At 48.0% G+C, this 13,125-nt stretch overlaps 1 protein-coding gene across 2 annotated transcripts in view; it reads left to right on the top strand.

Annotated features, from left to right (window-relative positions):
- UPF1 (UPF1 RNA helicase and ATPase) overlaps positions 1-13,125 on the top strand; it is a 29,809-nt gene that overhangs the window by 12,776 nt on the left and 3,908 nt on the right. The window contains exons 6-21 of one of the 2 annotated variants that reach the window (XM_035117889.3): positions 363-524; positions 1,895-1,979; positions 2,129-2,227; positions 2,748-2,856; positions 2,957-3,116; positions 3,226-3,344; positions 4,238-4,402; positions 4,948-5,062; positions 5,623-5,766; positions 6,329-6,542; positions 7,812-7,929; positions 8,836-8,992; positions 9,602-9,744; positions 11,043-11,217; positions 12,028-12,109; positions 12,365-12,526. In XM_035117889.3, the coding sequence (XP_034973780.1) occupies positions 363-524; positions 1,895-1,979; positions 2,129-2,227; positions 2,748-2,856; positions 2,957-3,116; positions 3,226-3,344; positions 4,238-4,402; positions 4,948-5,062; positions 5,623-5,766; positions 6,329-6,542; positions 7,812-7,929; positions 8,836-8,992; positions 9,602-9,744; positions 11,043-11,217; positions 12,028-12,109; positions 12,365-12,526 (2,209 nt within the window). Of the gene's footprint in view, positions 1-362; positions 525-1,894; positions 1,980-2,128; positions 2,228-2,744; positions 2,857-2,956; positions 3,117-3,225; positions 3,345-4,237; positions 4,403-4,947; positions 5,063-5,622; positions 5,767-6,328; positions 6,543-7,811; positions 7,930-8,835; positions 8,993-9,601; positions 9,745-11,042; positions 11,218-12,027; positions 12,110-12,364; positions 12,527-13,125 lie in introns of both variants that reach the window. The other variant, XM_088672882.1, reaches the window with a different exon arrangement.

Below are 13,125 nucleotides of genomic sequence, written 5' to 3' on the forward strand. Positions count from 1 at the left end.
CTTCAGATTGTTTTATTTATGTTTTATTGATTTAATATGCTGTAAACCACTTTGAGATTTTTCTTAAAAATATAAATCAGTATAAAAATTAAATAAATAAAATGAATAATCTAGTCCAGTCCCCTGCAAGGCAGCAATATGCAGCTGTCCCCTATGGGGATTGAGCCTGCAACCTTGGCATTATCAGCACCCTGCTCTAACCAACTAAGCTATCCAGTTGCATCCTAGAACAGTTAGATTTGGAAATACAGTGCCTTCCATTAGTTTTCTGTCTTGATTTAGGAAGACTTGTTCTGAAACCAGCGGATGGGAGGGGTGTAGTAGGTCTGTTCTATTTAACCACCTTTTCTTTGTAACTGCAGGAGAACCCCTCTGCTACCCTCGAAGACTTGGAGAAGCCTGGCGTCGATGAAGAGCCACAGCACGTCCTCCTCCGATACGAGGATGCTTATCAGTACCAAAACATATTTGGGCCTCTGGTCAAACTCGAGGCCGACTACGACAAGAAGCTGAAGGAGTCCCAGGTAAGATTCAGGCCAAGGAGGATGCAGCCACTTTGTAATGGCGTGGCCCAGTGGGCACAACAGTTGCTTTGGTATTTCTTCAGAGGTTTTGCCACAGTTCTGTGAGACTTTGTGAGCTGTGTGCTTTGAAGAAGGTTTGAAATGGGACATTTTGATGCAGTCTTCCTCATAGTTTCTTCCCCTACCCTGGAGATTCACTTGACACACTTCTTCTCTTGGGTGAAAAACAAGAAGTGAGTGTAAGGATTGTTATGCTTAAGAAAAAATCTAAATATCTCTAGATGGCATTGAAGTCTAAGATAAGCAGCAAAAGGATCCATCTGTAGAGTGAAAATGTTGGTCTCTTACTGCCCATCTGCTGGCACAAAACCAGGATTTGCAGAGATTGGCACAGGCTATGACCCTATAACAGACTCTTAATTCAGTATCCAAACGTTTTGGGTTGCTTTGGGAACTTCATTGAACCCTGACTTCCTGTATTTTCCGGCGTACAAGACGACTGGGCATATAAGACGACCCCCAACTTTTCCAGTTAAAATATAGAGTTTGGGATATACTCACCGTATAAGAAATACGACCCAGCGTATAAGACGACCCCGACTTTTGAGAAGATTTTCCTGGGTTAAAAAGTAGTCATACGCAGGAATATACTGTATGTGCTATCCCTCATCAGTTTTGAATTGTGTTAGCAATAAAGCTGCTCCTGTTAGCCAGGAGACAAACATTCCCTGCTGGAAAGAAGCAGAGAGATGCCCTGTGCTCCTAGCAGCGAGAGTGTTTTTAACTTGCCATTACCCCATCCTCTCCTAGCAGCTCTGAGTGACTTAACACAAAGGGGGAAATAATCTCCCCTGTCATGGTGATGAAAGTGGTTTTGGGTGCTGCTGGGCATCCTCCCAGGAGCCCTCTTTCTCCAGCTTTGTATCCCTTTACTTTGCATCTTCAGCCTTAAGACAACAGGCCACTGTCACAGAGCGCTTTGGGGATTTGAGAGAGCCCAGATACCCAGTTAGATGTTGGTCCCCTGGGTATTAACTCTCACCACCCTGGATCATCTTGTGAATGAGGAGCAGGGTAAGGACTGGATCTGAAGAAGGCTCAGTTGCTTCTCCCAGGAACAGTTTTGCCAAATTGTAGAGTCATCAGCCCACCCTCTTTCCTTAATGGTAGCTCCTCTTAGGGATCCAGCAACTGCTAAATCAGCATTAACTTTGAAGTGTTGCCAGGGGTGGTTTAGCAGCCCTTCCTGTGATTGTTCAAGCCAGCTGTGCAGTGCTAGGGAGGGCAGGCAGGAAGCAGAGGGCCAGCTCTGCTCTTGAGTACCTTTTTGCCTGTGTTTGTAAAGTTAGAATATCTCTCTTTATGATTAGACACAGGACAACATCACTGTGAGATGGGATCTGGGCTTGAACAAGAAAAGGATCGCCTACTTCACCTTGCCAAAGACCGATTCAGGTAAGAACAGGAAATCAGTAAAGGCTAAGGAGCCAGGAAGTCTGGCTCAAGCATCAGTCAATTCGCAGACTCTGAACACCATCAACATTCACAAACAGGAATTGGTGCTTGCTTTGGAAATACTGAAAGCTTCTCACTCCTCTTTTCAGATATGCGCCTGATGCAGGGGGATGAGATCTGCCTAAGGTACAAAGGGGATTTGGCCCCGCTGTGGAAAGGAATCGGCCACGTGATTAAAGTTCCTGATAGTATCCTTTTAATTTCATGAGGCTCTAAGGAGGAGTCCCAACATCTCAATTGCACAGTTGAGATTATGTCAAGTGGAGCCCTCAGGACATGCTGAATGCCTGGCATTTGAAGCAGAATTGTGAGAGAGAATGGACAACTCTTCCTGTGCTCCCTTAGAACAACTGTGTTTATCTGATGGCACAAAAGAAGCAAAAGGTTTCAACTTATGGTTCGTGTAAACACACACACACACACACACACACACACACACACACTATCCATATCATACTTGTACCTCCCTTCTTCCTCTGAGGAGGAGGTCAGAGCCCCTTCACATGCCATTCCCAGGCTGATTCCACATCCAGGCAACTAGCAGGGATATCCAGCTTAGCTTGGGCAGTTGAAATGGTTCAGCTGACACCTGCTCTGTAGACTTGCAGCCCTAGAAAAGTCCCCAGAGGTGGTGGTGGGCAGAAGGTGGGACTCTAAAAAGGAGCTTGCAACTGTTCCGCGAAACTGCTACTTAACGAGGTTTTGAAGATTACGGTGACGAAATTGCGATCGAACTGAGGAGCAGTGTCGGCGCCCCCGTGGAAGTGACCCACAACTTCCAAGTGGATTTTGTGTGGAAGTCGACGTCCTTTGACAGGTGGGTGAAGGCAGCGTCTCTCTCTCTGTCTTGAGAAGCCTGTCGCATAAATGTCTGAGGGATGACCTGGTTTGTGCTTGTGCGTCCACCTCTTCTTCAGGATGCAGAGTGCCCTCAAGACTTTTGCTGTGGATGAAACCTCCGTCTCTGGCTACATCTATCACAAACTCCTGGGTCACGAGGTGGAGGATGTCATTATCAAATGTCAGCTGCCGAAGCGCTTCACAGCACAAGGACTCCCTGACCTCAACCATTCTCAGGTAACCTTATCCCGCCCAACTGCAAAGGCAGGAGTTGGGTCCGAGAGCTTCCAGTGTCAGTTTCGCAAACTGCTCACCCGTGTGGAATTAATTCAATCTTTTCCCCCAGGTGTATGCTGTGAAGACTGTCTTGCAGCGTCCCTTGAGTCTCATCCAGGGCCCTCCCGGGACAGGCAAGACTGTCACCTCGGCCACCATTGTGTACCATCTGGCTAGGCAAGGAAATGGGTAAGAGCCAGAGCAGAGATTGCGCTTGAATCTTCTTGGTCAAAAGTGTGCAGCACTTCAAGGGCTGTTAAGATAATTTTAGCACCCATCTGGAGGTTACAGCCTGGCATAGGTGAAACTCCCCATGCGATTGATTGAGTGATTGATTGATTGATTATCTATCTCACCTTTTTCTCCAAGGAGCTCAAGGTTCTCCCCTCATCTCATTTATTCCCCACAACAACCCTGTGAGGTAGGTTAGGCTGACAGTAAATGGCTCAGCATCACCCAGTGAGCTTCATAGCCAAGTGGGGATTCAAACCCTGATCTCCCAGATACTAGGCTGGCACTCCACCACACTGGCTCTCAGACTTTCAGTTTCTTCTCATGCACAAATTCCCCCTCTGACGACATTGACTGCATTTATGGGTGGTGTGGTGTAGTGGTTAAGAGCGGTAGACTCGTAATCTGGGAAGCCGGGTTCGCGTCTCCACTCCTCCACATGCAGCTGCTGGGTGACCTTGGGCTAGTCACACTTCTTTGAAGTCTCTCGGCCCCACTCACCTCACAGAGTGTTTGTTGTGGGGGAGGAGGGGAAAAGGAGATTGTTAGCCGCTTTGAGACTCCTTCGGGTAGTGATAAAGCGGGATATCAAATCCAAACTCTTCTTATGCCTCTGCTACCCTTAACCCAAGATAGCATTGGCCAGTGTTGGCAATCAACTTCAACCTCTGATTAGGTCTTATTGGAGTGCCTAATCCACCAGCGTCTTCTTAGCATGAAATCCATGGTTCCAGAGCTGACCCCAGTGTTGCCCTTAGCCCTCGGCTATGATGATAAAGAAGGAAGAACTCTTTGTAGGGGTTGGTTTTATTTGGCTTCATCTTTTGCTGTTTGTCTCATTTGTTTCCAAGGCCCGTGCTGGTTTGTGCCCCAAGCAACATAGCCGTGGACCAGCTGACGGAGAAGATCCACCAGACGGGGCTGAAGGTGGTGCGCCTGTGTGCAAAGAGTCGCGAGGCCATTGACTCCCCCGTCTCTTTCCTCGCCCTGCACAACCAGATCAGGAACATGGATAGGTAAAGCACTTCCTGAGGGGCGCCTCTAGGAGTGTCATGTTCTGGAACTTAATTCTCTGCCGCCCACCCCAGTGGGATTGCTGGCACCAGCTGGATGTTGACTTGCTATTCCTCCAGCTACCTCATCCCAGCCTTCCCTTGCAATGCTGTCACTATCCCTTGCTCATTGCCTCCCTGCATTCATCCCAAACTCAAAGCCTTCCTGCCTTTTCTGGAGAGTGCCAAGATGGGTGGTTTAAAAAATAAAATAATAAAATATCTCACAGCTTCACTTAATGGCACTGCCAATACTGCCACTATGCGGATTTATTTTTAAAAATATTTATTTTATGTCCGTTGATAGGCATTTTGGAAGTGCATTGTTACCAAATTCAGTAGCAGAGTATAATTATTATTATTATTAATATTATTTATACCCTCCCCATCTGGCTGGGTTTCCCCAGCCACTCAAAATAAAATAATCGATTAAACATTAAGGTCCTTAAGTAGGGATCTTGTAACCAGAACATTATATAGCATCCAAGAGATGTCTGTTTGATCCTCAGCATGCCTGAGCTCCAGAAGCTGCAGCAGCTGAAAGACGAGACTGGGGAACTGTCCTCTGCAGATGAGAAGCGCTACCGGGCCCTGAAGCGGACGGCGGAGCGGGAGTTGCTCATGGTAACATTTTCCTACCTCTTATACAGGGGCTGTTGCTTTCTGTTGGTCAGACCAGGTGTGCTACTTGTGTACTGTGATCTAGGAGGCTGACTTGTCTCCTTATTCATCATCGGTGATGTGACAGCAAAGGGATGACCCTACCTTAAACAATAATCCCAGAGGCTGCAACAGAAATTGCACACACACAAAACCCCTCACATAATCCTGAAGACTGGCTGTAGGCATGACGGGGGAAGGATCATAGCTAAGCTGTGCAGTAAGTCCAGCCTCAATTCTGGCTTCTCCAGGTACAGCTGTTTGAAACTGGAGAGCCACTTCCAGTCCTTATAAACAGTACTGAGCCAAATGGACAAGTGGTCTGGCCTGGTACAAGGCAGCTTCTTGTGTTCCTAATTAAAATCATCCTCTTTAAACAGAACCTTGAGAACTGGGTGTTTTATTTTTAAGGAAAGGGCCATAGCACTGTGCAGAGCAGTGGTCTTAATGTAGAGGTTGCTTCCTCTGTTTCTTTTGTGGATAGTTTTGTAGCTCCTCAATTTTTGCTGCTTCGTCCCTCTCAGAATGCAGACGTCATCTGCTGCACCTGCGTGGGAGCCGGGGACCCAAGGCTTGCGAAGATGCAGTTCCGCTCCATCTTGATTGACGAAAGCACCCAGGCCACGGAGCCAGAGTGCATGGTGCCAGTTGTCCTCGGGGCAAAGCAGGTAGGTTGGAACAGCTCAAAAGTGGAGCTGCCAAGTGGGGTGGAGGCAACTATCTCTTCCAGTGTTTGCCACCATCTTTATCAAGCAACTTGGGTCCGTGTGAGCTTTTAAAGCCCCCCTGCATTGTCTTAAATGCATACCTTCCAAGCCTTTACGAAGAGGACAAAGCATTCACAGCCCTTGAGGTCTTGTGTCTACTATGAATAGGAGCAGGAAATGCAAGCTCTGGAAGGGAAATCCCAAGAGTTCTGGAGGCTTGTAGAGCACAGAGGTGGAACTGCTGTGGAGGATTGCTGATGGAAAGACTTGGGTGACAAGGGGGGCAGTATTTCTACAGATAATTCTCTTACTTCAGCACCTTAATCACTTGACATCAGAAAGCTAGAAGCCTCCCTCAAGCAGACTCCGCAAAACTGCCCTTCCCTTTTGTAGGCCATCACCTTCAGTCTTCTAGGGACAGAGCAGGGGCTTGACCTGGCTAGGTGGGGGTGTATGTGTGGGTGGGTGTGCGCCTGCTCATGCGTGCAGCTCCTCCTGTTGACCTTGGGCTTCATTTTCCCAGCTGATCCTGGTGGGTGACCACTGCCAGCTTGGCCCTGTTGTGATGTGCAAGAAGGCGGCGAAAGCAGGCCTGTCCCAGTCCCTCTTTGAGCGGCTGGTGGTGCTGGGCATCAGGCCCATCCGCCTGCAGGTGCAGTACCGTATGCATCCGGCCCTGAGCGCTTTTCCATCCAACATCTTTTATGAGGGGTCGCTCCAAAATGGTGTCACTGCAGGTAAGAAGGGGGAGGGGGAGGGTGTGGGTGGTGGAGGGGGCTGGCAGGAGTGCCAGGCAGTGCCCTGTTCAGGACCTCTGAGTGGGCCTTGTAGTTTCAGATCAGTGGTGTACAGTCAGTGAAATAGGGGGAGTAGGCTAGTCTCCTAAATGTTCCCAGTAAACTAGAGCAGGGGTCGGCAAGGTTTACTTGCCTGGGTCAGTTCACTCCAGCGGAGATCCCTATGGACCGGATCACGCATGCGCCCGCGATTTCCGGCAGCTGCCCCCGCACAGATGTGATTTCTGGTGCCGTGAAAGCAAGTCCCTGTTTCGCACTGCACCAGTTAAGCGCAGCACTCGGGGACTCGCGAAGCGGGCACCTCAGTTCTAGGGTGGCTTGTGGGGCGGTTAAATGACCCCCATGGGTCACTTGTGGCCCATGGGCCTTAGGTTGCTGACCCCTGATCTAGAGTATTAAACCTGGCGCCTCTTTCCCAAAGCCCATGAAACCTCTGGCGGCTTTTGGAGGAAGGCACAATGCTATTGTCAGGGTCCAGGAGCCCTCCTGCCACCTTCCCAAAGCCCACCCAGCTTTGGGAAGGATGCAGGAGGGCTCCAGCATTCTGTCAGAAGCTTCTGTCCAGGTTAGGGCAGGATATGAGGTGTTAATGCACAGCAAAGTTGCCCCCTCCCCCACATCGCCCCAGCAGGCTGGCACCTTTGGCTCTAGCTGTTCCCCTACAGAAATTTCACTGAACACCACTGCTTCATATCAATCCTTGCCGTAGTCTTCGCATTGGAAGGTCTATGGATTTTGGTAGGTGGTTCTCGCTGCTGTTCCAGCCTGCTCTTCAGGATGGAAGGACTCCATTTTAAGGCTAGGATCTAGCCCTGTGCTTCCCAAAGCGGGCAGTACTGCCCTTCAGTGGTGGGATTACCAGGAGAGGCACTAAGGCAGGGGAGCACTGAAGATATAGATGACTATTGGACTTTGAAAAGCTAGTCTCACTGGTTCTAGTTCAGGTTTTTTTTGAATTAGTTAAAATAATTTTGAATCAATTTGCAATTAATTGTTGCTGTTTGGTATGTTACAGTGTTGCTGTCTGTCTTAGTGTGTTGTGCAAAGTGCTACAATGCTTTTTATAGGGTAGGGGGCATTGGGATGGGTTTATGGGACCAAGGGGGCAGTGGCCTAAACGGTTTGGGAACCACTGATATACCCAAAGGAAGGCCCAGGCCTCCACAAGAGATACATACACTAACAGGTAACTTCCCTGTCGCTCTGCAGCAGACCGTGTGAAGAAGGGATTTGACTTCCAGTGGCCCCAGCCAGACAAGCCCATGTTTTTCTATGTGACCCAAGGGCAAGAAGAGATTGCAAGTTCTGGGACTTCTTACCTGAACAGGTAAGTCATGTGGGAAGGAGGAGAAGGGGGTCCAGCCCAAGTTGCTTGGACAAACATCATGTCTCTCTCTCTTTCTTGACTATTCATTAATTTATACACCAGTTATATGCCAACACTCAATTATGTGTGGATTTTATAGCTTAATGTTTTAGAAGCCATATTAAGCTATAAAATCCATACACAATTGAAATACCCAATAACAGTTCCATCAAAGCGATTGAAGCATCCTTGATTAAAATAGCTCGATATAAATGAAGCCGGTTAGAAGACATGACTGTTAAAACAGTTCTAAAAAGATAGGCTCAGTAGTTCAAGGTCATCCAAGAGTGAAGGAGGTGAGGCTGGAGAAGTAATGGAGGCCAAGCATTTTAGTTCCGTGGGAAGCGGACAGGAAGGACATGGTCCAGCAGTGGCAGCTCTCAACCATATACAGTCCCCCCCCCCAAAAAAATTGTCAGATGGAGACTGTTCCAGGTAGCTTGATCTTTCTCTGGTGAGCTGAAGGTGGCCTGGAACTTCAAAGGGGAGCCAGTCAATTAGTTCCAATTTGTGCCTGAAGACTCTACTCAGTAGGATTGGAATAGAACGTTTGGGGGATTGTGGCTGATAACCTGCACGTGCCCAGGCCCATTATTCCAACCTAAATAATGCCAAGAAATGTGCCACATGTGGCTGCTGTTGTGTCCTTTCCTTTGTTTGTTGTCCTTTTCTTTTCCTCCCTTGCAACTTTTTTAAAAAACACAAACAAAAATACTCAAACAATATGCATCTTTGCAGCAGAGTGAATTAGGGCATTATACGTAAACTTATGGTGTTGAACAAGCTCTGAGGCATTCTGGTTACCTTGGAGACTGTTTCCTGGGCGCTGCTCAAGGGGAGGGACTGACTCCTCTCTCCCCCCTGCAGGACGGAGGCCGCCAATGTGGAGAAGATCACCACCAAGCTGCTGAAGGCTGGCGCGAAGCCAGATCAGATTGGCATCATCACCCCCTACGAGGGCCAGCGCTCCTACCTGGTGCAGTATATGCAGTTCAGCGGCTCTCTGCACACCAAACTCTACCAGGTACAGCTCTCCCTGTGTTGTCTCTGGGCTTCGTGCAACCTTCCCAAATCAGCGTTAAGCCCACCCCCTCTCCCTGCTCCCTGGTTCAGAGCAACCCAACTTGTATTTGCAAATGTTTCACTTGGAGGCAGGGTACTTAGAAACCTGACCCACCTATACCATTCAGCACATTACCAAACAGGATTTTCTGCAAATGTATAGCCTCACCTGCTGAAGTGAGTTATATGGAGAGTGGGCTGCTCCTTCTCATACTTGTGCTGGAGAGCTCTGTGTTCAGTGGTCCTTCTTCGCCGCCTCCAGTTTAAGAAAAGGAAAGGCAGCTGAATTAATCAAACTGTGTATCCAAGAAATTGCTAACTTGCATAACAGTAAATTTATGGACAACTAGGTATATTAGCCTCCCTCCCCAAATACGGAGTGGGAGCGAGGCAGGAGATTATCCCCAGGACTGGAAAGTAGTTTGAAATTGATTTTCAGGAGGTGGAAGCCCGTGGACGTCATATAACACTTCCTGGCTAACCATCACTCCCTCTGAAGGAAACTATAGAGATGTGAGTCATTTAGAACGTGCTTTAACAGATTCCTTTTCTCTCCCTGCCCCCTTTCCAGGAAGTGGAAATAGCCAGCGTTGACGCTTTCCAAGGGCGTGAGAAGGACTTCATTATCCTGTCCTGTGTTAGAGCCAACGAGCATCAAGGCATTGGCTTCCTGAATGACCCCAGGCGCCTCAATGTGGCTCTCACCAGAGCAAGGTACAGCAGAAGCCACTGAGTGTGAGCCAGCCATGTCTGCCCATTCCCAGAGAGCCCTTTGCTTCTATCTAGCTAAGGAAAGTATGCTTTTGTGCAGCAGGGGAGAAGAGCGCAGGTCACTTGCAACTTTTTTTTTACCCTTCTGTTTGGAGTCAGGGTGGGGAAGAGAATGGGCTTTTTGGAGTGTGTTTTCTCTGTGTTTGTCTTGGTACAAGCTACAAACAGCTGAGCTGATCATAAGGGGCTTGTGTAGGCGAGCCTTGTGTAGAAGTTCAGCAGTGTTGTGTTACAGCCTTTAAGTTTCCCAACCCAGTCAGTTGGATGGCATATAAATAATATAATTATTATTATAAACTGTGCTCTGCATGAATTGGATTCATGTCTCTCTTTGGCTGGCAAACTTTGAGAGCGCCTTTTGTAAGATCATGACAACAATAAACGCAGTTCTCCAGCTGAGAAAGCCTGAAATGGAGAATTTAAATTTTGTTGTTGTTGTTTAGTCATTTAGTCGTATCCGACTCTTCGTGACCCCATGGACCAGAGCACGCCAGGCACTCCTGTCTTCCACTGCCTCCCGCAGTTTAAATCTAGCAGATACAATAGAGCAGCATGTATTGCCTGAGGTCGCTTCCTAATCAGAAGTGTGTGAGATAAGCCCAGAAGAGCGGCACACTTCCCTAAAGCGGATGCCTGTTTTGCAAACTTCTTGGCACCAGGCTACAACATTTTTATTTATGCAGGCATTTTTTTAATTTGTTTATGTTGGGCTAGATGATCCTCAGGGTCCCTTCCAACTCTACAATTCTAGGATCTATAATCTGCTATATTTCACTCATGTATCGTATTGTGCTTCAGCATTCTGCCCATAATTTGGTACACCGCCCTGGAATCGGCTTTGATGAAGGGTAGTACTGAAATCTTTTTAGATTAAATATTAAATTTAAGTCATCCAATGAGAACCAGCCTCCAGGGGGCATGCAGGAAGGCCTGAGCCAAATAGGAGTCTTTTTGCTGGACACCAGGCTAGTCCGCCCTGGGAGAGAAGTATAACCATCGCCCAGGTGTCACAACTGAGAACACCCCTTTCTGCAGACATTGCCTGCCTGGAATCAAAAGGCAAAGGCCATGGAGATTGGCACCCAACAGAGAGTGGAGTACTTAGGCGGGTTCCTACGGCCGCAAGTGGTCCTTGGGGTGGCAGCAGGGTGCTTGGTAGGTTCTGAGTGCCAACAAGGTGGTGAACTACGCAGCACTGCTTTGGTGTGGACTTCATTCATTCATTCATTCATTCATTTAAGGTATGGCGTCATCATTGTTGGGAACCCGAAAGCGCTTTCCAAGCAGCCCCTCTGGAACCACTTGCTGAACTACTACAAGGAGCAGAAAGTGCTGGTTGAGGGGCCCCTGAACAACCTCCGTGAGAGCCTCATGCAGTTCAGCAAGCCTCGGAAGCTGGTCAATACCATCAACCCCGTAAGTGCCACTGGTGGGGCTGGAGACCCTACACCTGTGCCCTGCTTTAGAGATTAGGCTTCACTGCCCTTCTCCAGCATCCTAGAACTGCTGGGACTGTAAACTGCCCCTCCCATGTGAATAAACTTGTTCAGCTGCCTTACGCTCAGCGGTGCAACTTTGGGAGTACCATTTGCCCAGGTCTTTCAGACAGGGTCCCATTGCACAGGTGAATGGCAAAATAAGGGGAGAGGAAACAGCTTGAAATATCTCGCCCATAAGGGGTTCCCATTCCCAAGCATCCTGCCTTTTGGATCTGTAAACAACCTTGCAGTGGGGTGGTAGTAGTAGTAGTAATAATAATAATAATAATAATAATAATAATAATAATAATTAATAAATAAATAAATAATGATCCGGTTTATTATTATTATTATTAAAACAAGCCAAGATGAAACAGTGGAAAAGTGAATCCACAACACACAGCAGGCAAGGTTAAAAAACACAGATAGCTTCATGCAATCATTGAGGCATCTACCTTCAAAGACCCCAGAGGAGAACCTGATCTACCCTCTTTGAGAGGAAACTCTGCAGTTGTGGCACCACCACCAATAAGGACCTGTCCCTCTCCTGTTCCCACCAGGCATGCCTGTCTTGGTGGTAGAATGTGGAGCAGGGCCTAGGAAGACCTCTGTGATTGGCAGGCAGGGAAAAGCCATCCTCCTGCCAAAGGAGTCCGTTCCAGAAAGTTCTTCCTCATGTTGAGCCATCAGAAACAGTTTGTGTAAATGTATTTTAAAGTGGTCTTTAATTTCCGCCCCCCTTTCTTAGGGAGCCCGGTTCATGACAACTGCCATGTACGATGCCCGTGAAGCTATCATCCCTGGATCGGTGTATGATCGCAGCAGCCAAGGTGAGAGAACTTGGGCAGGGGGATCTCTCCTCAGTCCAAAAGAGAGGCATTTTTTGACTCCAGAGCTGTCCTGCAGCAGATTTTCCTTGTTCCACACAAGAACCAAAGTTAAAACTGATACCTCCATGGACCATGTATCTGTGGTGGGTTGAAAGGCCTGGTGAAGAGAGCCTTGTGCCTGCGACTTGGCTGTTCCCTGTTCTTGCTGTCTTGGGACATGTTCCCTCTGAGCTTTTCCTCCCCCCTTCCCCTCAGGCCGGCCCTCCAACATGTACTTCCAAACACACGACCAGATCGGGATGATCAGTGCTGGGCCCAGCCATGTCACCGCCATGAACATTCCCATCCCCTTCAACTTGGTGATGCCTCCCATGCCTCCACCTGGCTATTTTGGACAGGCCAATGGGCCTGCTGCCGGTAAGAGATTGTGCCGCACAGACAGGCGTTTCCATGGCTTGTATGACTTCTGAAATGCTAAGTGGCAAGGAACTGGGTGGGGAGGGATTTTGGGGTAAGGTTGCAGCTTCTTCCATCCTCCCAGCAGTGTGTTTGAAAAACTTCATCAGGCAGGTCTCTTGATAATAACAATAATTTTATTATTTGTACCCCTCCCATCTGGCTGAGTTGCCCCATCCGCTCTGGGCAGCTTCCAACATATATAAAAACATAATAAAACATTACACATTAAAAAACTTCCCTATACAGGGCTGCCTTCAGACATCTTCTAAAAGTCAGATAGTTATTTACAGTGCGGGGGGAAAGTATTTGATCCCCTGCTAAATTTGCCCGTTTACCCTCTGACAAAGAAATGACCAGTCCATAATTTTAATGGTAGGTTTGTTGTAGCTGTGAGAGACAGAATAACAACACAAAGAAACCCCAGAAACCCAGAAGACAAAAGTAAGAGACTGATGTGGTCATTTCTTTGTCAGAGGGCAAACGGGCAAATTTAGCAAGGGATAAAATTCTTTCCCCCCACACTGAATCTCCGTGACATCTGACGGGAGGGCATTCCA

The sequence above is a fragment of the Zootoca vivipara genome, chromosome 6, assembly GCF_965207765.1.
Source record: "Zootoca vivipara chromosome 6, rZooViv2.hap1.1, whole genome shotgun sequence".
In the NCBI taxonomy this organism is placed as follows: domain Eukaryota; kingdom Metazoa; phylum Chordata; class Lepidosauria; order Squamata; family Lacertidae; genus Zootoca; species Zootoca vivipara.